The following is a 23,217-nucleotide window of genomic DNA, read 5'->3' as shown; positions in this document are numbered from 1 at the left end:
AGAAAAGCAGGTAAAAAGACAATAAAAATTAGTTATGAAAAGATGTGATTTTCATATGCATGTTAATGAAAATGAAAATAAAGTGCACAAATAAAATAACTGGCCAGTGGCAATGTCCTGGGCTAAACTACCTGGAAAATTGTAAGACTAAGACCATAAAATGTAGCTGAGTTTTCAAGATAGAAAATCATTATATTTTGGTGAAATTTTACAGCATTATTTAAGCACTTTTCACAGTTTCACAATTAAAACACAAACATTTGCCTAAAAATTTGGACATTAAGGATGTAGTTTTTTGTTTCTAGTTTGATTTTAAAACATTAACAATAAAAATATGTCTTCTTGAGAATGTATTGTAAAGGGGCTTTTTACATAACATTTTTTATGTAAAAACTGTATTTTTCTGGCTGGCCAGTTAAACAGGATCAACTTCACTTCTTGTCAGTTCAGTGCTGTTATATTTGCATTAATCTTTACCAACAATAATAAAACTAGAAATGAGCTCAGTCTAAAAAAAAATTATGAGAATTGGCTTCCTTACTGCTGATGGAAAAACTTTAAATACTATAACAAGCATAAACTCTGAAGAAATAATTCCTTATTGCATCAAAATTTAGCTCCAGAACCTCTCCCGCTGTGGATTGGGCTGAATATAAAGTTTGCCAAACTGAAGATAATTTTTTTCAGAGATCTCACTGGAACATTGCATCATATTTTATAAGCACATCTGTGGAGTTATGATATAATGTTAACAACCAAAACATAAAATAACATATATTCCAAATTGAAAAAAAAGTCTTACTTTAGCGTTAAGGGAGAGGTTTGACAAAAATCAATAAATAAATGACACTCTCCATGCACCTGAAATCAAAGATCATTAATACCCAAGTATGGACAAGAAACACTCAGCATTAATGAAAACATGAAGTTGTTTAATGCACCATTCTCAAGCATTTTCTTATTTCTTTCTATGTCAGCAATTACAAAACACCATTTAGAAGAAGAGGGAGCAGATTACAGGGGAAATGTTGCACCTGTAACCGTGACAATGTCATTTCATTAAATGAGGTTTGACGGTGGCACTGAAACTATTATATACTCTTATAAGTCCAATACTGGTTTTAGGGTCACGCAATTTTTGTGATGGCAATACCATTTGCTGAAATATTATGTAACTGTTCTTTAAATTCAATTTCATTACTCCCTGCAACTTTCTAATGGCATGCTTTGGGACACATCCTACAGAAGATATGGCACCTGTGTTAAAGCAGGAACAGGCCTATTCTCTTTGGAGCACTGAAACCATTTGAAGTGGAAGTGGAATGACTAACCGTTTTAGCTGGAGCAGCAAGATTTTCCATTTCTTCATGGGTCACCCAGACATTGCCTGAGGGCTACAGACAAGGCCCGCAGGAGGGCAGGTGGGATCCACATTAGGTAAGCAGTGGTAAAGAAGAAAGGCAGCACCACTGTAAGTTAACAGCGCATCACCATCAGCACAAGCACGTTCTTGCCTCTACCGAGCTGCAACTAGAGACAACTTTAGACAACTTGGTTTGTATCTTTCATTAGCGGCTTCTGAACAGATGTGATGGAGTATTACAACTAGAACTGATGGATGAAATCCGGCAGAGCACTGCCACAAAGGAAAGAATAATAGTTAAAGCTGCATTTCATAAACAACTGGCAAATGCAACGTTTAGCTCACAGCTCTGTGCACAGGTAAGCTTCAGCTCCCAAAGATTTTCCAGCCTAAATATTCTGCACAAGTCACAAGGTCATATTGTAATCTAAATAATGAATATTTCTCCCATGTTTCTGTAAATCAAAATGTCAAGATAATTAAATTCTAAAACTGTTTGTCCTCATCCTATTGTTTTTCATCAAATGATTACTAGGACAGTAAGAAGAGTCAGGGAGGGAGCAAGAGTCAGGGATGTGTGCTATGTTTTCTGGAGACCTGAGATAAATTAACTCCTTTCCTGAGAAAGAGGGGAAGCAGAAAGACTGGAGACTCAAAAATGCACATTCCAGGGCAGGGCAGCTTTGTGTGCACAGAGTTACTCAGGCAGAATTAAAAAAACAAGGCAAAAGTATTCCCAATGTTTTTAGCTTGAACATAATATTTTCTCACTTTGTAAGTATAAATGCTTTTGTCCTTTGAAATATCCTCTTATACTTTTAAAATCAAAATTAATTTTGTGTAGTAATTCAAACATCATATTGAGTCTTCACTGCTTTACTTTAGTAAAATCCACTACAATTCATAATATTACCATGGTAATGACACACAAAACTGTTTTCAGGTAAGAAAGCATCAGACAGCAAACTACAATATTTAATGAACATGAGCAACATGAAGATAAAAGGGCAGCCGATAGCAATACTAGTGCTGTTGCTTATGTAGCTTACAAAGGTATCTGAATTCTAATTTCCACCAAAAGATTCTCCATAAATTGAACGAAGACAAAATATTACAAAATATAAATATTATTAACATAATCATTATTATTGCCTTTCTAGTAGAAATCTGAGTTACACCACTGGAGTAGTAAGTCTTTGTCCTTCAATTCCATGCCACATTTGCCATCTGATTCTCTTTTTTGTTAGTCTCCATTGCTTCTTGTATCTCCATTATCATCAGCAAATCTGAGCATTAAAGTCTTCCCTTTTGTTATCCTGCTTCTTTTTGTCCTCATCAGTTTAGCCCATTTTTCCTGCTTTTTATATATAGCACATTCATTCTTACTCTCCCCTGATCTATTTCCTTGCTCTTTTTGATATATTCCCCTTTCCTTTCAGACTTGTATCTCTGTGTATCTTTACTTGCTTCCCTCCTTTCTGCTACCACTTTCTCTTCCTCACTGAATGCACAGACTCCACTTCCACTTTCCCGACGCTCCCCTCACACTTCCAATCACTGCTTCTCTTAAAAGCATGAAGAACCTAAAGCCAGCTGATTTTTATTAGATAACATTTGAAAGGGTGCAAAAAGGGGTAATGAGAAAAAGACTCAAAAGAGCTGTGTTTCTACATGACCTCTCCCAACACCTGCCTCCCCTCCTCCCTAAAAAAAGAAATAAAGAAAGAGAACAAACAAACAAAAAAGAGAAACACAATCTGATTAGGCTGGTAAAGATGATTTGAAGAAAGAGAAAGGCTAAAATAAAGGCAAAATTACAAATAAGATGCTTGATACCAATTTAGATAACATCAAGGATAATCAAAACAATGACTTTAAAGAAATAAGAATATCTGATAAAAGAAAAACCACAGCAATCAACAATCAAGGAAATGATGAACAGGTAGTTCTGAGCCTTTATTAGACAGTTTTCACTGATTATGTAGTGTGTGTTATCATAGAGCCACTCTGGTACTACAAAAGTTTTTCTGCAGACTCCTGTAGGGTGAAGTGGGAAGAAAAAAAGTTAGCTGAACAGGACTCACTGTTCTGGACGTTGGAGGTGCTGATGGACTTGTCAACGATACCATCTCCTGGATTGCTAATCGGAGTTTTAGGCGATGGAGAGGATTGCTGATTCCAATTTCTCTCTGAATCTCAGTGTCGGACAAAGCAGACATGATAGCTCCGCTCTTCACGTTGGCACGGCAGGCAGCGACGTACCAGGCTGGCATCCCTAGCCAGAGCTGCCAAGAGAAAGGACATTTCATCCAAAGCACTGCTTCATCTCTCAAATGAAATCACAATCATACAATATCCTGAGCTGGAAGGGACCCACTGGCACAATCAAGTCCAACTCTTGGCTCTGCACAGAACAGCCTCAAGGATCACATCATGTGCCAAGAGCATTGTCCAAAAGCTTCTTAAACTGTCAGACTTGGTGTCATGACCACTAATAACCAATTAATTAATGACCAATAACAATTAATTTGTCGGGACACCTATCAGTCTGAATAAGCATGGTAACACACACAAATAAGTATGAATATCATAGTCTTTAACAGAAAAAAATTGTTTCAGAACCTTTGAAATTGCCATGATTTCATGTGAATTCTTTTTGCTTTTAGTGTAATCAGAACTTTAAAGCAAGGCATGCTTTGAATTATTTTTAGATCTGCCTCCATCCCCTGGGCTACTCCTTTCCCAGGTTTTAATTACCAAGTACTGGCACAAGTCAATGTTACTGCCTATCTGATAATCTTATGTACAGAAAATCATCTAAGAGGAACTAAGTAATTTTTTCACTTTTGTACTAAAATTTGGCTTTCTCTTTTTTAACATGGTGTACCCAAGACGCACAATCTTACATTTCTCAGCTTTTATCTTCTGAGTAGAAATTAACCAAGCCCAGTTCAAATAATCAACCTATCAGGGACAGACTTTACAGTAAATTTGGGAACAGTCTGATGTCACATCCCAGCTAGGAATATTGGTTAGTAGGTGCAGCAAAATGTGAGCAGAGCTCCATCACCTATGGATTTAGAAGATATATACTTCTATGCTTTTATTCTCCTTATGTTAGTCTTACTACCCTAGGCCAGCCCCTTTCTTCACCACTTATTCTTTCCTTGTTAAAGGAGTTATTGAGTGTGAATTACTCTTGTTTTTCTCAGCTTTCTCATTGTATGCTGCCTCATTAATATGAATGTCAGTGTCTACAGCTCTTTTTTCCCAAAGGAGGTAATTTCGTATCACACATGTGAGGTTTTTAATCATGGTGTGAAGTACATTATGCTTAGCAAAGCCTGTGAGAAGAACATAAGCAGTGAATGCCATAATCACTGAGATTTTAGGGATAACATAATACAAAACAAATGCACCTAGCTATGTGCATATCAAATAGGCCATCAGAATTAGCTGATTCCATTGGTTGTCTTTTTGTTTTTTCTCTTAATAAAGGGTTACTAAAAGATGACACAAGGTCAAGGAAATGAAGAAATTCACCAAAAAAATCTGGAAAGCAGTGATGAATTGAAAGGATTTTCATTTCATTTGACACAGTAGGGGGAAGAAGTGTGTGGTTCTTAAGAGATTTATACTTTATCTGGGAAACATTTCCAAAAAAGACAGCTGTTAGATCACTTTTATGTCACAGGGAAAACAGACTTGACTGTCAAGTTGCAGAAGGCTCCGTCAAGCTTTGAGTCCTGAAGTATGACAGAGGTTGAGAAATGACTGCATTGTTTAAGTCCTTCCCACAGATGGGATTAGACGCTACCATCCATCCAATGCTAGTCTGAACCTAAAAACATGATCTGATTCCAACAAACTGTTACAAAATACAAAGCTTCATGAAAGAAAAAGACAAAAACCAAAAATAATGTAGATAACACCCAGCTGCACTTAAATGGCCATGAGAAAACCATGCATAGCTTTAAAATGTATTTCATCACCTCATTTATTTTAACGTTAGTTTTTTTCACACATGCACTTGGAAAGCAGAAAAGCATAAGCACTGGGAATTATTCACCCTGCAGAAATAGATTAAACTGTTTGCTGCTCATTAGGTAAATCATTTCTTTAACAAAATAAGTAAATTCTTTAACAAAATAGCTGTCTAGCAGAAAATGATGTTACATGAACAGTCTCTAAAAAGTGAAGACAGAAATCATTCTAGACAGAGAACTCAGATATCAAGAGCAATATACTTTTCCAGAATTAAGAAAACACAAAATTCTTAAATTATTTCTCAACTGTGTCTGTGCTACATACAAACAACAAGAATAAATGCTGAGGCTGAAAAGCCCTATAAAGTTTGAAAATTTCACAATATACTTCTAAATTGTGAGCCTTTTTCTCCTTTAATATTTACTTTATTCTGTAGTTGAAGTGACACATATTTTTCTTTAGGAGAGTATGAAATGTACTGATGCTCACAGAATAAACACACTAGTCCTATCCTTATATCTTTTTGTCATCAGTTTTCAATATGCACTGACTACTGTGACATAAACTTCCTGTTGAGCTCTCCTGTGCTACTGTCATCATATTCCCCAAGAACTTCACAGATCCTGTTTTCTCTTTACAGCCCCTCTCTTAGACAGTGGGAAGCATATCCTATTTTTCAGAAAAGAATCAAGGGGAAAAAAAAAGTAGGGCTTAACTTGTCAAAAACTGCTTGAAACTGCAGATCTCCTTGAAAGATGAGGGTGTTGGTATGCAGAAATTACAGACTTTTGTATGTTCATGTCTCCAGCAAATCAGCCTTTACTGTAATACTAAATATTTCTGACTGATATAAATCTGGTTACAGAACTCTTAAAGTCATATGACAAAGCAAAGTAGTGGCCAAATTAAGGATTGTTCCATATTAACAGAGATTTTTTGGGAATGAGGATATAATCCTATTTTCAAAGATCATATACAAATGCTTGTCTTGACTTTCTGCAGTTTTCATTTTGTATTTTTCATTAGGTACCCTGAGCAATTCCAATATGAAGCTGAAATTTTGTGGACACTAGCTGCTTTCATTTCTCATCTTTCATTTATTCACTAGCATATTTCTGTCAAAGGTTTGGAGAGGGATCTCTTTTTTTCTATTGCAGGGGAAAACTTTACAAAGTCTAACTGATGATCAACGGATGATAGCTAGAGCAGGCAGGAGAAAAGTTGTGAACAGGTAGAGATGCTTGGTATAGTAAGGAATAGACTTGTTCTTTGAGCCAACAAAGAGTTTGTATCTGTACTGAAGTGTTTCAGCCTTGCCAAATAAAAGTGACTGTGGATTTGTATAACATTCTTACTTTCTGCAGCCTTCTCCCCTCAGCATCTGTGTACGATTTTTTGAGTAGTTCCTTCACCTAAAACATTCATTGATTACTTTGTCAAAATTGATGACAGCTCTGCTGAATGTTTTTTTCCTCTTGATTTCCAAAACCCATTCATTTAGGTCCTCCAAAGTACCTAAAGGACAGCTCTCTGCACATTGGAGTTCAGATATGAAGGCACTGCCTATCAAATCAGGGAGATTTCAACCTGGGTCTCCCACACTGCAAGTGAAAATGGTGAAGAGTCTGTGGAGTTCCTAGACATTTAGAGGTTGAGTAATTCAAAGATTTAAAAACTTTGGGATTCAAGCGCATTTCTGGTCCTCATCCCACTGTGTAAATCTGTCTTACTTTTTTCAGCTCCAGTCTCTAATTTACACCAGTGTCAAAGCCCACATAGTCCTGATGGCACAGCGCACAGCAGGAGAGGAAGAGGCTGTAACAGTCTCTTTTAAGATTTTTAAGGACAAGCACACAGAAGCAGTCTACAAATGTGACTCACATTTTCAAGTTATGGCCAACACTTACCTCCAGCCAGGCAACCACTGTCGGTCCATCCCACTGTGCAAAAGGCAAACCTTTCCTCCGAGCCTCTTCCAGAAGTTCATGTCTAAAAATGGATCAAGAAATGGTAAATAAGTGCAGTTATGTGTTGGGACAAAAAATGCAACTCTGCCTTTTTTGAAGGGCAATAACAGTGAAACACAATGACAGGCATAGAAAAAGCACAGAACACACAAGATAACAATACAGCTCTTTCTCCTGTTGAACATACTCTCAATCTATTCCCAATTCTTCATTTTTTCTGACATCCTTTTAAACATCTAACATACAAAAGGCGAGGTTTCTGTCTCTTCTTTAGCAATTAAAAAATCAGTATACCCTATAATAAAGGGGTATCAAAACAGACATTGGTGAAGAGAAAACTGAGGGAGTCCTGAGACTAACTTAGCTCTGGTCTGGTAAGGACTCAGTAAGGCCCAGAAGTGGCAACTTCTAGACACGAACTAAGCATGGCTGTATGCAGCTGGATTTGAGAGGTGTTTGTATTTGAAACACTGAGCCAGCTGTACCAGCTATGCACAGTGCTAGGGCCTGTGCACTACAGCTATTCTGTACCTTAAATGTGCCATCTCTGGCTATTTAAGAGTTGATTGTATCTTTGGTAGTCCCATGTTTGGATTTTAATTCTATATAGTTTACTGATGTAGTTTTTATAATTATAGAATTGATGTGATTTCTCAATTTTATATATATACATAGATGTCTGTCTATTGAATTGATCAAATATCAACCCAGCTCCTGTATCTGCAGTTTTTCTGGACTAAAACTGGTGTATATGTAAAACATCATTCTCAAAGTTTAATTGATACTTTTAATATGGCTGTATTAAATATTTGGTATAGTTACACATAAACTAGTCAGCTAGACTACCAGGAAAATGCTCTATATTAAAAACATTCAGCTATTTCACCAGACATTCCATGTGGTGATGGTGTAGAAAAAGCAGTCCTTCAAATGTCTTTTTTTCCTGGTATTTAACATGTTTAACATGTTTTCAGCTGCCTCCCACTGAGCAAAAGACAAAAGAATGCTCTCTGCAACAAGCTGTAGTGAAAAACAAATTAGACAGTGACTATGCTAATGTAGTATTAAAATTTGCTTACATTCACCAAATAACGAGAAAATCTTGGAATTATGGCTTCAATTTTTTTCTGTCCTCCTTTATTACTACAGCCTTTGTGGTTCAGTTATCCCTTGACAATTCATCACTGCCTCAGCAGCCTTTCAAATATATGTACTATAAAATCACAGCAGATAAAAGCAATGGAGTGATTTTACTTGTAAGGAGTAGTCATCTGGGGATTTTTGCCTTGCCAAGGGGCCACACTGAGTGAATTTGGCTTTAGCAGAAAATGGAACTCAAATAATAGATTTTGCATACAGGTTTAAATCCCTGGCTCTGAATATTTATGGAAAGCAAGCTGCTTTATTTTTTGAGCTTATGCTGTAGTAATATGTAACATTACAAATACTTGACAGCATTACTGAAATTGATACAGCTTCTCCTCCCACACAGCCTTTGAAGCAGACCTTTCCTTTGTCACTGGGATATCCCAAGCCACTGTGGAGCAATCCTTGATTTCTGTGAAAGCAAAACCCTCAGTAAAACAAGAAGGTGCTCTCTGGGTACACGAACACCCTGTTACCTTCAGCAGCCAGTGGGGATGCAGGAAGGGAGATAAGTAGTGAATGCCTATGAAAGGTATTCACCTGCCTGCTTAGGAGAGCAGAATTAAGGCATGGCCAGACTTGGCCACATCCCAGCTACCTGTGGATGAGGTATTGAGGTTGCAGCCTTCCTTCAGGGTTGGTTCTGCAGATGGTACAGTGGTGCTGTCCCTCCCTCAGATGCTACAACAGGGCTGCAGGTCTCCTGCTGCTACCAAGTCTGAGAGTTGGCATGGCCATCCTTAGGGAGACACAAGCTTTCAGGAATGTCCCTGCCTCACCTGGCCACTTTTGGTATCCCATGGCAGAGCATGGGCTGCACAAAACCCTATACAATGTGCTCCTTCCCTACAACCAGCCCAAGCCTGGGGAGCAGCCCCTTCTGCAGCTGGGAGTCCATCCCTGAAGAAACCTGATCCCAGAGTTTTTTATCTGAGCTATTCTCTTCAATCGTCCCAGCTGAACGAGCAGGGCTGGTTAACATGTTAAGTAGAAAATGAGATCATGCCTTTGAGGGTCACTGGCCTTCCTTGCTTGTGTTGGTCTCCTGCTCCAAGCAAGAAAGCAGCAGCACCTGGACTACAAGGAGGTGGGAAGGAAGTCTCGGCCTCTTGGATTTGGTGTTAAACCTCTGCATGACTTCAGGAACTGAGATGCCTGAAGAAGAGGCATTGGCACTTCAAGGTTTCACTTCCATGAAAAACTCAGTTCCTTTATACTGGAATTACAAAGCACATATTTCTAGGGAGTCTTCTGTGACTTTGCAACATCTGTACCAGCCCGAGGCTTGGTGTAGAGGCTTACAGCCATTCCAGTGATTCTCAAACCAATACATTCTCCCACAGTGGGAAAGCACTTCTGTTACTTCAGAGGCAGTCTGGCTCACAGAGGTAAAGGAAAAGAGAGCTGTGGTTACTGATTTCAGCTCAAGAAAATGGGGACAGGCCAGAAATGAGATGCCATATATGTATGTGTATACATATAATATGTGCTATAGCCAAAGCCTTTAGTTTGATAAACACAATCCAAACGGTCTTTGCATGTAGAAGGAAATTGCTCTGAATTGAAAATACTTTTAACATAAAGATAAAAATCCTGTACTCAGGCATGCACATGAATTATAGCCATCATAAGGGTTGTGCCTCCCTCATCAATGCAGAAGGATAGTAAAAGGACTTTTATAATATTTTCTTGCCTTAAAAATAATTTAATGCTTAAAAACTTGTAATTTCTTCCTCAGATGATTCTTATAAACAGCACCGCAATATTAAAGTTAATGGAAATTGGAATTTACTTTTGGAATATTAGTTTTTGACTACTTCTTAATACAAACCAGGAGATCTGTGAAACCTGAACCTTCAAGCCTTCAAACCTGAACCTTTATGAGCCAAACCTAAACTCAGAATTTCTATTTTTTGACTAAGAGATACATTCTTTAGTTTGCAGTCAGTGAAAACCCTAATGAATGGTGTGTCTGGGGTTTTTTTTGGTCATATGAACTAGCACTATAGAAAAAAAAATCCACTCTTCCATTAAGTTAAAAGTATCATGTAGGAAAAAATATGCACTGTTTTGACCAATTGTGCAAATCACCTGAAAAATGAATCCAGTGACCTGCCAGTTTTACAATAGAAAACAATATTTTAGAATGGACAGGATGTTGTCTACAGTTGTCCTTTTGACATAGTCACTGGCTTCCTGAAAACAGAAGAACCCCAAAGCAAAACACTGGTAACTGCAGTTCAATTTTCCTTGCAAAAACATACAATTGATCACAGGAGGAAGAAGGGACAAATACCCTAGAGCTTATCACTCCCTCTTCCCTTCATTACAAATACAGGGTTTGGGGGATCATGAAAAGTATTATACAGACAATCTAACTTAGAAGGTTCTTCGCAGGGGAACTGGGGATTTTCCCCTCTTCAGACTTTGTCAGAAGAGTACTCCATGTTACAATGTGTCCATGTTGCATTGGCGAGGAGGAAGGGGATTAAATGCAATTTCCATGCTTGCTTAGGTTTTTGGCAGCATATGAAAACAAGGAAAAATTGACATTAATTAGGCATTACTACAAATGACATTATTTTGCAGATACAGGTTTAAACCACTTACTACCACTGCCATGAATTCCAAATTAAAGCCATATTTTAAAATATAACATTATTACTGCTAAAGAACAAAATCTTCTTCCTGGAGATATTATGGGAGTAACTGGAATATGCTATTTAAAATATATCATTACTCTGAGACTGGTTTTGTAAAGTCTGGAAATTTCATGAACATCAACTGCTTAACATCAATCCAACATTGAGAAATACTTTGTGTGTTTTAGGGAGCGCCACGTAAAGTGGGCTGTTTTCACATTTTTATTGACGCCAGTAAAGAAAAGTCACATAATGTCAAGTTGTGTTGTGAAGCTGTGTGCTGGAGAAGCAAAGTTGCCTCCCTAGCACGGACTTCTGATGTTTAATCCTCCCCAAAATGACTTGCTAAGGACACTGGACCATTTGCCTCATCCAGGAGCCAGGTACAACAAACTGCCCAGATCAACCTAAAAACTTGAGAGTACAACTGTCTCATAGCATGGGGACTTCTGAATGCTTCAATAATCCCTTGGACAGGAGAAGTACATGGAAGCAATAGGAAGGCAGAAAAAATGAGTGAAATTATGTTACTATCCTGCAAATCTACTTCATGTGTATTCTCTAGTACCAGGGAAATTCCAGCTCTGTATCAGCAGCTGTCATCAATTCATTGCTTAAAGTCCAATGATCTTTATTAAAAACATTAATAATCTTTAAATAGAATTTGTGTAGGATGTTAATGCTATCTTGACTTAAAGTGTGTCATTCAGTGGCATTCAATTTTCTTCATGAAGACAAGGCTGCCCCCCACGAAGCAAACAAGCAAAGACAGCTCAGGATTTCTAACACACGTAATGCAAACACTCTGTGCAATACACGGCACCCAGACATCGTCTTGATGAAATGTAAACAATATTTTAACACAAGTCTTCATATTTCTGCAGGTAATAGGATTTACTCTGATATCTAATAGGGTTCATGTGAAAAGACCTCAGGGATATTACACTGCATAAAATATATAATGTCCTTAATTAAAACATAACCATAAATGTGAGATAAATTGACAAGGAGTCAGAGTGAAGTCAAGAGCCAGATCATGTTTGTAAAACACAAGCAGAATTGATTTAAAAATTTGGCTAATGGGTAATTTAGATTGTGAAATGGCCTTTAGTCACAGACATTTTCTCAAACAGAAAACAGATGGAAGTTTTTACCTAGTAGGTCCTCTGACTATAAACTGACATTATTATGGTTATTGTTACCACCAATATTAAAATGTTTCATTTACAACACAGTACTGTACATGATAGGTTTCTAGAAGAGAACCAGACAGAAAAGACAGACCAAATATATTGCATTTATCTGAGTAATCCTATGATTTCAAGGTAAGATTAAACACATCTGCTGCTTGAAATCTAACATACAAAGTCTGAAAAAAACAAGAGACAGGATTTCTAATGAATTAAACTGGAATTAGATTTTATCCTTTCTATTGTCATTTGCCAAATATTTCAGACATGCCAGAATCCTGTAACTCAGGACATTGCATGAAAAAATAAGAGTTGAATTTGTATAAGTTAATAATATCTAATAAAAATATCAAGTTACATTTTATATATATGTATTTTCTGCAAGAATATAAAGGATTTAAAGTAGGAAGTGGAGTGGGAGGTTGGGGAGAGACTCAAGAGTTCTTATTGCCATACAATGCAGATTTAATTTAATCTGAAAGGATCCAACTGATTTAAAGACTGCACTAATTAAAAACTATGCCAGATCCTGTTTGAACTTTGACACTTAAGTTATCTGGATTTTAAATTATTGGAAACCCTCATTATCCTTTCTGATATCAAATATCAGGTCAGACTGGAAACAATGGACAAAATTCAATCTCCAATATTTTAAAAAATGTTTTGTATTCAACTTTAAGGAGTTTTCAGAAAAAGATGACTGAAATACAGAAATCAAGATGTAAGTAATAAACAGAATGTTTTTAAATCTATAAAATAAGGAAGTATAATTTCCACAGTATTCCAGATTAGAGAATTACAGTGCTGTGGATATTCCATGTTAGGTGTACATTTAAGTTGTATGCAAACTGGAGGGCAGCATTCTTTTTTTCTGAAGATATTTATTAGGCTAAGTGAAGTACATTCAGGAATGGATAAGACAAACCCTGACAAATAGATCTTCAGAGGGCTAGTATTAAAAACCAAATAAAACAGCTGTGAAATTAGCAGACTTGCATAATACACAGCCTTTCAATCTTGTGTGTATTGTAGTACATCAGAGACCCTCAGGGTTCCCAGGGTGATCAAATGTTATCAAATCTCTTTTTATAAAGCAATTTCATAATCACATATTATAAATTATTGTGGTAATCCTTGTTCAAAATTAAGTTTTGTATCCTTTCACCTACTGAAATTTCCTCATTAAGTCTGCAAATTCTTATTCAAGAAGAAATAAAATTTCTACAATAGATCAAAGAAGAGATAAAGATTTTAAACTTGATATCAGGTTAATTACTAAAACCAAAACAAACAAGAAAATGAACTGGTGAAAGAGAAAACAGTAAAATTATATGCACAAATAAAATATTTTTGCATATATGTTTGCTTTGAAACAACATGAGTGGTTCAAACAGAAAAACAATTTCTATACTCTGTGAGTCTTTTGTGATTCAATTAAACAGAATTCATGCCTTAACAGCATTTGTTAAACTCATAATTTTTCCACTGATTATAACTCTCAAATGTCTTTGTGATTCTGGACTTTAGACCTCCCAAAATGTGTTTATTAAAAAAAAAAAATGACAGAAGTTATCTCCAAGTAGTTAACTCATTCTGTCAAGCACTTCAGGAGCAAGTCCTAGCCTAAATTTGTGTATGATTTCAAGGTTTTCAGTTATTCTGAGTACTTTGAAATCTTTCATTTTTTTTGAATGGATTCGGTTTCAGTTTTCTGAATGGATTTGTTACATAAGATTCACGGAAAAACAAAAAAAAAAAGTAGGAATAAAACATAGAAAATAAACATGGTGCTGAAGATTAATATGTTCAGCAACCATGGCATTTTAACTTACCCAGATATGCTTTTCATGAGATGAAGAGAGATGAATGGAAAAAAAAGCACATAAATGTTAATGAACATATCGTAGTCCATAAAAAAATAAATAATATGATAGATAAAATAATATCACCATTATAACTACAGAAATCTTTGTAACTGATCTTTCAATGCTTTAGAAAACTTAAGTGCTCTTGTGAGGAGCTGATGAAATTGTCAAAATGAGATTTTCATTAAACTCATGGTGGCTATTTATTAGGAACCACGCAGCACAGCACATCTTCCATCAACAATAGATATTCATGCCAAAGATCTGTAAACACAGCGAATGTGGAGCAGGTTTTCAAATAAAAGCTTTTTGCTTAGATTTGTATAATTTCATAAGCGTATTTGTGTAACCCTAAAAATCTTGAAAATCCCAAACCTGTGGATTTAACCAAATTACCACCGACACACAGTAAAATTGAGTGGGCTACATACCAAGGTTTACTTTTCTATGTGCACTTTAATAATATTTTAGCAAAATATCTCAAAGTAATCAAAAATGACCTAGAATTGGTTGTAAAATTTTAATTTTACAATTTTAATGTGGATGAGGTATGTTTTAATATCAGCAGTTTTTAATATCAGCATACTAACACTATATCAGTAGCAACACTGGTATGAATGATTTGCCCTCTAGGTAACCCATTATTGCCAATATAATAGATACAGTATATGGAGGAGAAAGGAGGACTGCTGTAGTCATTGCTGATAATAAACTTTCTATATCATCTATTAGTTGCCATCATAAAAAAGAAAATTATAGGCCTGAATGAAACCCAGACACCACAAAATATTACACTTCTATTGACAAATTATTTACAGAGATCTAGAAATGCTTGGTAGATATAGTTGTAATAAATGTGAGATGAAAAACCTTTTCTGTGTTTAACTAGGAAGAGGTTGCAGACATTTCAGTCAGTTCAGAAGGGCATTGTTTTTGAGGACTTCAATTTTGCTTTCATGTGTGCAAGATCAGCAAAACAGCTGAGAGAGAGCAGAGAAAGTGCAACACAGAAAAGTAGATGGAAACAAATGACAAATTTATACACAAGAAGTTTAAGACAGGAAGATTAAGGAAGGGAAGGACAACAAAGGAATGTAATATAAGTAAAGTACTAGGGAGCTATTAAAAAAATTACCAAACCTGATGAAAGTAGCACTAGAATTGAATATGCATTCATGATTCATTCTCATTTTCTACTGAACTAATTGCAAAGACTGATGTGATCACCTTTGCTGAAAAAGCTTTTAATTTTGAGCCTTCTGCAGTAAATTGAAGCAGAACTGCTGTTTGTTACATTTTCCACTGAGTACTCCTTTGGCTATGTGTAGAGAGAAACAGGGGGATTGATTGGAATGCAAGTAATTTTCTTGTAGTTTTAATGAGCTGGCAGTTTGCAGCCACCTGTGGACAATTTATGGGACCTGAAGGCCATGATAGGAGTAGATAGGAGTAGGTCATCAAGGGGCTTGTCACTTCCTGAGCATCTTGTTGGAGAATAATGAAATACAGCAGGGGAAAATGGACTTTTAATTCTAGGTTTTACCTTTCGGGTATTTTTATGGTTTGGGTTTTATTTTGTCATAAGACAACAAATGTATTGCCATTTTATTACATTTTCCTTAGACATATATGAATATAAAAGTTGTGTAGAATATTTTTACTCTGTTGTGTTTTACCCATTTTTCCTTTAAATCCTAATTCTACAGTTAATCTGATAGGATACTTACATCTGCTGGAAAGACTTGCTTAGAAAGCCAGCTGTATGCACCAGGGTATAAGCTTGTATTTATCCAGAAGTTCCAAATTGCAATGGATAGACTTATACATGTAGATAAGATAGGGACTAGAGCCTTGGGGGTTTATGTTTGATTAAAAAGTAGCAATTTTCTGATACAAATATTCTTAACTTTTATGAGGAAGAGAATTTTAAAAACTTGGCAAAGGATAAAAAATACTATTTAAAAAAAAAAAGTATTATTAAAAAAAAGAAAATGTTTTTAAAATATGAGTTAGATATAGAAAAAATATGTTGTATCATTTTTCCATCATTAGAATAATCTAAATTAGGTTTAATAATCCTCTGCAAAATAAATAACCATTTATCTTTACATTTTTAATGCTAAAAAGCCTCCAAGTATTAATGTAAGAACAAGACACATTTTAATACTGCAAGAGCTTTGACTGACTAATGATTTGAAACTGTTCCCGTTAAAATATTTACTAAAGGAATTAAGTTTAAAAATAAATTTCATCTTTATGTGTCTCCAAGACTAGACACTGATCCAGCCAAGAGAAAACCACACTGCACACAGCAGACAATCCTAAACTGCATATCAGAACACTGAACACCTCCCCTTCCTTCACCAGAATGGGAAAACAAACACATTTTGCTAGAAAGGGAGGAAAAACTAAAGATCAGTCTAAAAGCTACTAACAACATGTCTGAGTGTTTCATAGATAAGGTAGAAAGGAATGAAATTAAATGCAAAACTTGATTTTTCCTGAAGATTCAGAAAATAAAAGATTGGGGGTGAAAAAACATTGTATTCTTAAGAGCTACATCAAAAAATAAATTGCATATGTTTAGGATACAATGGTGCTTAATAAGCATTAAGTATATAGGAACATAGGTGTACGGCACAGAAAATCCAATTGGATTCACTTTCTATAATGTGTGCAATTAAAAAATCATTAGAAACAGCTATTTGCATACTGCAGAGGACAGAAATTATTTGTAGTCACAAATACACTACATCAAATTCTAATTGCACTTGCACACATGAAACCTAATTAATTAACCTAATTAAAGGGGCATCATGTGGATGCAAAAGCAATTACACAATAACTGCAGTGTTTCAAACAAAATAGTCCACAGTATTCCACAAAATAGTCTACCTAAATATTTTTTCAAGTTGCTTGTTGACAAAGATCTAAAACTTGGATTTGCCCATTAAAAAAATAAAAAAAACTTTTATCAAGTGAACTTATCAACATTTATCATTCTTTTTTTTCCCTTAAGTAGGAAGAGAGTCAATCCAACATGCTGTTCTGTTCACATGATGTTCCTGCTGCTTAACATGTACATCACAGCAATCAGCTGAGACTTAACAGCACTGCAATTCTCTCTGCAAAGCTAATTATAAGGCTATGATTACTAAGAATTTTTTTTGTTTTACATATGAGAATTGCTTAGGTCTTGATTTTACAAGGATTTTTTTCATGTATGTAAGCACATGTACACATTCTGGCACATCAACGCTCCTCTGCAATGCACTTGAAGCCAGCAAGCTGAATCGGGCAAACAAAAACCTCTAGCTGTGGAGTAAATCCCTCCAAAAACAGGTTCTTGGGAAAGAATGGTTTACTTTGGTTTTCCTTGGAAAACATAAACCTCACATCAAGCATGTTTTGGAAATATGGAATTAACAGATTCTTGTCCAGAGTCAAATCAAACAAAGCTGAAGAAAAAAGTGAGGCTAAAGCACTGCTCTTGACTCACATTTATAAACCGAGGGATTTATCAGCTTCTGAACTTGAGTCTTGCCGTCATGATCCAGAATAGCTGGCTTGCATGTGAATTCTTTTTCAGGGATTTTTGTAATAATTTGTACAAAATATACAATTATAAAATAATTTGTGTTTGGGATGGCTGCAGAAATGATGGCACAAGCCCATCTCCCACTGTACTAGCAGCATACAAAGGTCAAACCCACCTCTGAGTGGCAATCCAGGACTACAGAGCACTTACATGTCTCAAAACTTGCCTTATGCTGGTGCCTCAGAGGGGATACAATCAGCACATCCTGTGAAATGTCAGTGACTATGACGAGTTATTACACACTTTCATGCAACATATGATATATATACATCTTGTATTTCTCCAGAGACACTAATTTGCTGCTACTTTGCATATTGCTGCAGATCAAATCAAACATTACATTTGAGAAGGGTTCCTGGCCTTTGAAGCTGTACTACACTGTACAAAGCAAGACTCCCTAGAGCTGTATTTGCCATCAGAGAAGCTTATAGGTATGGGCAATTTGACATAATTCCTGAGCAAAACCATGGATAAGGAGAAAACAATTGATGCTCTCTTGGATAGTTACAGCAAAAAGGGAAGCAAACTCAACTTGATTTGTTGCTAACATTTCAAGTTTGGCTGAGTTCATTGTTAAAAGAATATTTTCATAAAGGGCTCAATGTATGGCATTTTATGTAAAGGACAGTAAGACATTTATACAGCTTCTCTTAAGTGCCTTAATTTTTAACCTAAGATGAGGTCAGTGAAGATATGCATTTTTAAGGGGAATACAGTTCATTTTAGCCACAGTGTTATCTACTCATTTTCTGAGGTATGAATCGTCTTGTGAGACACACACTGATCAACTTCTCCTGTTCCAGAGGACACTATGACTCCCTGAACCTTTCAGGAACTTTCACACATTGCAATAGAAACTGGACTGACCTGAACTTCCGGTGCTGGGTCCTGGCTTGGGCTATCATGACAGCCCTGTGTGAATGCCAAGGCCAAGTCACTGTGCACAGTTTGCACAACACCCACAAAGGATGATGTAACGAACACAGGAGATAGTCTATACACAGTCACAGAGAATGGTAGCTGGAGTCAACTCCAAAATTCAGAATTGGAAATTAGGTAAGTGTTTTCCAGAGGGAGACTGGTTAATCACTAGGGAAAAAATACTAAGAGAAAAGGTCCATTCTTCATTTTCGCCTCCTGAAGAGTTTATCTTAATTAAAAGATATGGTTTAGAGGACTGCAAACTATTTAAATCATTGGCGGGGTTCACTTGAATGTAACTGTGACAGATGGTGTCTGTGCCACTAATAATTCTCAGTCCTAAACCCTGAGTTTTCTTAAACAAGAGTTCTTTACGCAAACAGGCTCTGAAAGTTCAGGCAAAAGGCAGAAGATTCTATATACAAAATATCACCACGTTTTATATAGAACAAGTGAAGTGAAATACAAAGTCTAGTTAAAATTATACAAATCAAGCATATATACACCCTAACATCATGTAATTTCACAAAACAATGAACAACACCTTAAACACTTTAAATACCCCTTACCCTCATCTTTTGTTTCCTAGAACAATGTGCTGAATTTACAAATAGTAAGACCTAAAAAGTTCCAATGTTAACCAGAACTGTCATTTATTTACTGTTGAGAGTAAACATCTATGGATGAGTCAGGCAACTTAAATCCATCTTTTCAGCTTGTAAGAGATGTTTGGTATAATTTAAAAATTCTACACAGCTTCCTTAATTTCTCTTTGATGGCTTAGGAGTAAGGCTTGTTCCTAATAGATCTACTGTAATAACCAAATTTTGGATGAATAGAGACCCTTAGAGGTTTATAAATGTCTAGCATATCATTGAGACAAACTGTTAATTACATTTTAATGATGTCTAAGCAGTCAATTGAAACTGAAAGAAATTTTACATCTAAAGAGCATCTTCTAAACAAGAAGCAGGGAAACCTTGAAATTTAGGTTAATGACACTATAATCACCAGAGAGAGAACTAGTCTCCAAAATTACCACACTCTCTCATTAAACTTTTCAGAGTGAAATGTATTATTCAGTACCTGACTCCATGCAAACAAATGGGGCTAAAGCACTAAAACACACTGCAGTGTGTTCCTAACTCCATGGGGGTCAGAGTCAATGCAACACTTGTATTTAAGTATTTCTCAGTTAAGAGATACCATGGATATAATTTTAACATGAATCTGTCCTTTTATAATGACTTTTATCCAAACTGAATCAAAGCTAATAGCAGAGGTGGGTGAAGATTATGACTACTAGTCATATGTTGATCACACTGATGAGCCCTACTTCTGTTCCACAGCAAGGGGAGAATCCTTGTTTTCCTGCACCAGAAGCACCACTGAACTGTTTGCTGAGCTCTTAACAGGCTGAAAACCACTTCACCTGGCTTGTCTCGAAGGGAAACAGAATTTCAGTATGTGGACCTATACTTGTTTTATAGAAAAGAGCATTGGCTCTGGCATCACTGTTTCAAGGCTTTTTGTATTGTTGGGGTGTTTTGTTGCAGGGTTTTTTTTTGGAGGTTGTTTTTGGTTTTGTCTGCTTTGGATTTGGTTTTTATTTTCTTAAAGGGAGTGAAAAGCCAGCATAAGTAAATCTGTCTCAGACTTGAAATGTAATGCCAAGTAGTACTTCCCAGCTTTAGCCTGTCCTTTGCCTATCCTGTTGGTGGGTTTGGCTCCCTTGGGCTTTTATGTCCTAATGCAAGTCAGTTAAAAATGCTTACAAGGTGCTCTGCTCTGTGTTGTACTGACTGCTCACTGTCTCTGCAGGGTTTGTAGAGCAGTTTTGTTTAGCAGTAAAGGAGGAATCAACCACTAGGACTTAAATCATACTGCCAAAGATCTTACTGCTACATCACGAGCTGGAAATTACTCTCAGACTTCTCTTATTATGTCTTAGAAAGACCTCCCACACATCCCCACCACCATTAATGTTACATGGCATAGTTTCCTCGTTTGCACTACACAGTTCAGTAATCTTGCACCTACTGTGTGTATGGCATTCCAGAGGGAATTAGGCATTGTTAAGAACTGGTACAAAGGAATGTGACCTACTGCAACAAACTTTTCATTTAAATTACTTTGTGGATTTTCTCAATTTAATATTTTTTAAGGTAAGACATGAAAATAAATGACTGATATTCAAGACTCATCTGGACACAATCCTGTGCCATGTGCTCTGGGATGAACCTGCTTGAGCAGGGGGGGTGGACCAGGACCCACTGTAGTCCCTTCCAACCTGACCCATTCTGTGATGCTGTGACTGCATTTCTTACAAGGGGGTGTTAATTCTTTTATACTCTATTGACAGTTTGGCACCCTAACAACTGCCATAATTCAGCAGACTCTCCTGTGTTTCTCTAACACGATAGGTTACAATTTTTCCTATGTTATGGTTCCTCTAAAACAATATAATATATACATTCATATATACACAAACTAGCAATAATGTATGTTAACCTTTCTGCAGTTCTTAGGTGAGAAACTACGAAGACAGGTGACCCTAAAAGGCACAGGGGGAAAATTAAATTTCTTCATGAGATAGTTGCAGAAAATATACTTTGGATAAATAATATACAGTTCAGACTAATAGAATAGTCATAGTCACAAAGGAAAGATTCCTTTCCTTCCAGCAGAGGACACTTTGATTACATCTAATCCATAAAGAACCAAGGACAGACAGACACAGGAGAAAAAAAGGAAAGACTTGATAAGCAGAAAGCATGGGATTGTGTGAGATTGGACAGAAATTTAATAACAGATTATCTGCACACCCCTTATTTACAGACCCAAAAGTTGGTAGGCAATCTATAGATGAAATAGTCATGTCATGTTTGCAGTTGTGTGTGCCAAGTCTTGTTATTTTACCCAGTTTAATGAACTAACAGATAAGAAAGTGAACAAAATGAATGCATTATTTTCTTCAAAATTGTTTCAATACTGTGATATATTCAGCCCTCTGAACTGGAAGGCACATTGGGACTTAAAAAAAATGCTGCTGAAAATATTATATTCTTTATGAATGGTAATGATGGCCTCAAAGATGCCTACTAGATTTAGTAAAAAAACCCATGGTAACAATCTACATTCATATGTTTCTAAAATTACTGATTTTGTACAGATAAGAAATACAGGGAGAAGACTCATCAACTGTAACAGCCCTGTGAATGCTATTTTGAGTCTCTTAACTGAATTAAAAACGTTTCTTCTCTTCCAGGTAGCACAGTGACTGCTTCTCTAATTGCTAAATTGAAGCTGATTTAAGCAGAATGTTTGCATTTGTACATTATATGGATGTGTACATTTAAAGTTGTATTTCATCAAGCACTTGACAGAAAAGTCATGATTAAAAATATTCAACATAAAAATTTAAAGAGAAGCTCAAACATTATCCCTAGATTCTTTGGATTAGAACTGAAAATTCTCTTGAAACTCAGCCAAGGAATTTTAAAAGAGTGAAACAAACCTAAAAACTCAGAAAATTTTAAAATGAGGCTTTCAGAATCCAAACAATAGTATTAAAGTGAGAAAATAAACCTATTTGTTTACAGAATGAATTTGCAAAGTCAATTTCAAGTACCGTCTTTTTCTCTGACACCCTCTAATTACATTGTAAGTGCAATGCTGCCAAGAGGTTTCTCTTGTGTTTGCAGCCTTATTTTATTAGTTCTTCATAGCTCCTGGCAGCTGCTATGAGTCAGTGTACTGTTTTTACAAGGGGGTGCATGAAAGACAGCATTAAATTATTACGTAATTGATGCAAACAAAAAGCTAGGCTGCTTTTTGTCTGCATTTGCTGACAGGCAAATAAACTGAAGCTGCTAGGGTTTATGGGGAACCTTTGACATCCAGAAACAGAAGTAACACTGTTCACTAGATAACACAAAAGAGATTTCTCACCCTTTTGAAAAAGAAAATCTACATTGTGAGTCACTAAATATGTATCTATTTTTTCAGAATTGCACTGAAGGCAAAAAGCACAGGATTAATGACAATGTGAAATGGAAAAATGTCTCTCGTAAACCTATGTTCTTTCACAAATGAAATAATATTGTACAATTGACAGACTGAATATTTCCCCCTATATTTTATATGCAGCTTTAATAACTTTTACACTGCAAAGAAGCATCATTACTAAAATGCCACAGTAGAAGGTCTTGCTTCTCATTCCACATTTGAGTAAAACAATAAAAATCCTGATATTTGAATCAAGTTTCAGCCAAAAAGTCACATAAAAACAGTACTCACTTTTTCTTTAGTCTTCTGTCCTTTTCTGCTTGTGTTCCAAGTTTGCCTAATCCCAGAGATTCCTGAGCTGCTGCCTCTGTTTCCATGTAACCTCCTGGAAAATAAAACAAACAAACCCCCCACCATGTTTTTCCTTGTCTCTCTTCTGTTGTTCCCCTCCCCTTCAATTCCTCTCACACCCACCATCATCTATATTAGCTTAAACTGTGACATCTGGTGCTTTTGGAGAACATCTATCA

General features: G+C 36.1%; 1 protein-coding gene across 5 annotated transcripts in view; it reads right to left on the bottom strand.

The window, feature by feature from the left end:
- PPFIA2 (PTPRF interacting protein alpha 2) overlaps positions 1–23,217 on the bottom strand; it is a 287,287-nt gene that overhangs the window by 12,558 nt on the left and 251,512 nt on the right. For 3 of the 5 annotated variants that reach the window (XM_031055533.1, XM_031055537.1, XM_031055536.1), the window contains 5 exons: positions 22,979–23,072; positions 14,128–14,136; positions 7,258–7,339; positions 3,448–3,648; positions 416–1,394 (listed from right to left, as the gene is read on the bottom strand). In XM_031055533.1, coding sequence (XP_030911393.1) covers positions 1,263–1,394; positions 3,448–3,648; positions 7,258–7,339; positions 14,128–14,136; positions 22,979–23,072 — 518 coding nt within the window. In that variant the 3' untranslated portion in view covers positions 416–1,262. Of the gene's footprint in view, positions 1–415; positions 1,395–3,447; positions 3,649–7,257; positions 7,340–14,127; positions 14,137–22,978; positions 23,073–23,217 lie in introns of those variants that run through there. The other 2 variants (XM_031055538.1, XM_031055535.1) reach the window with 2 other exon arrangements.

The sequence above is a fragment of the Geospiza fortis genome, unplaced genomic scaffold, assembly GCF_000277835.1.
Source record: "Geospiza fortis unplaced genomic scaffold, GeoFor_1.0 scaffold166, whole genome shotgun sequence".
NCBI classification, from domain to species: domain Eukaryota; kingdom Metazoa; phylum Chordata; class Aves; order Passeriformes; family Thraupidae; genus Geospiza; species Geospiza fortis.
Note: the sequence above shows the minus strand (reverse complement) of the source record. Positions and strands in the feature narration are given on the sequence as shown.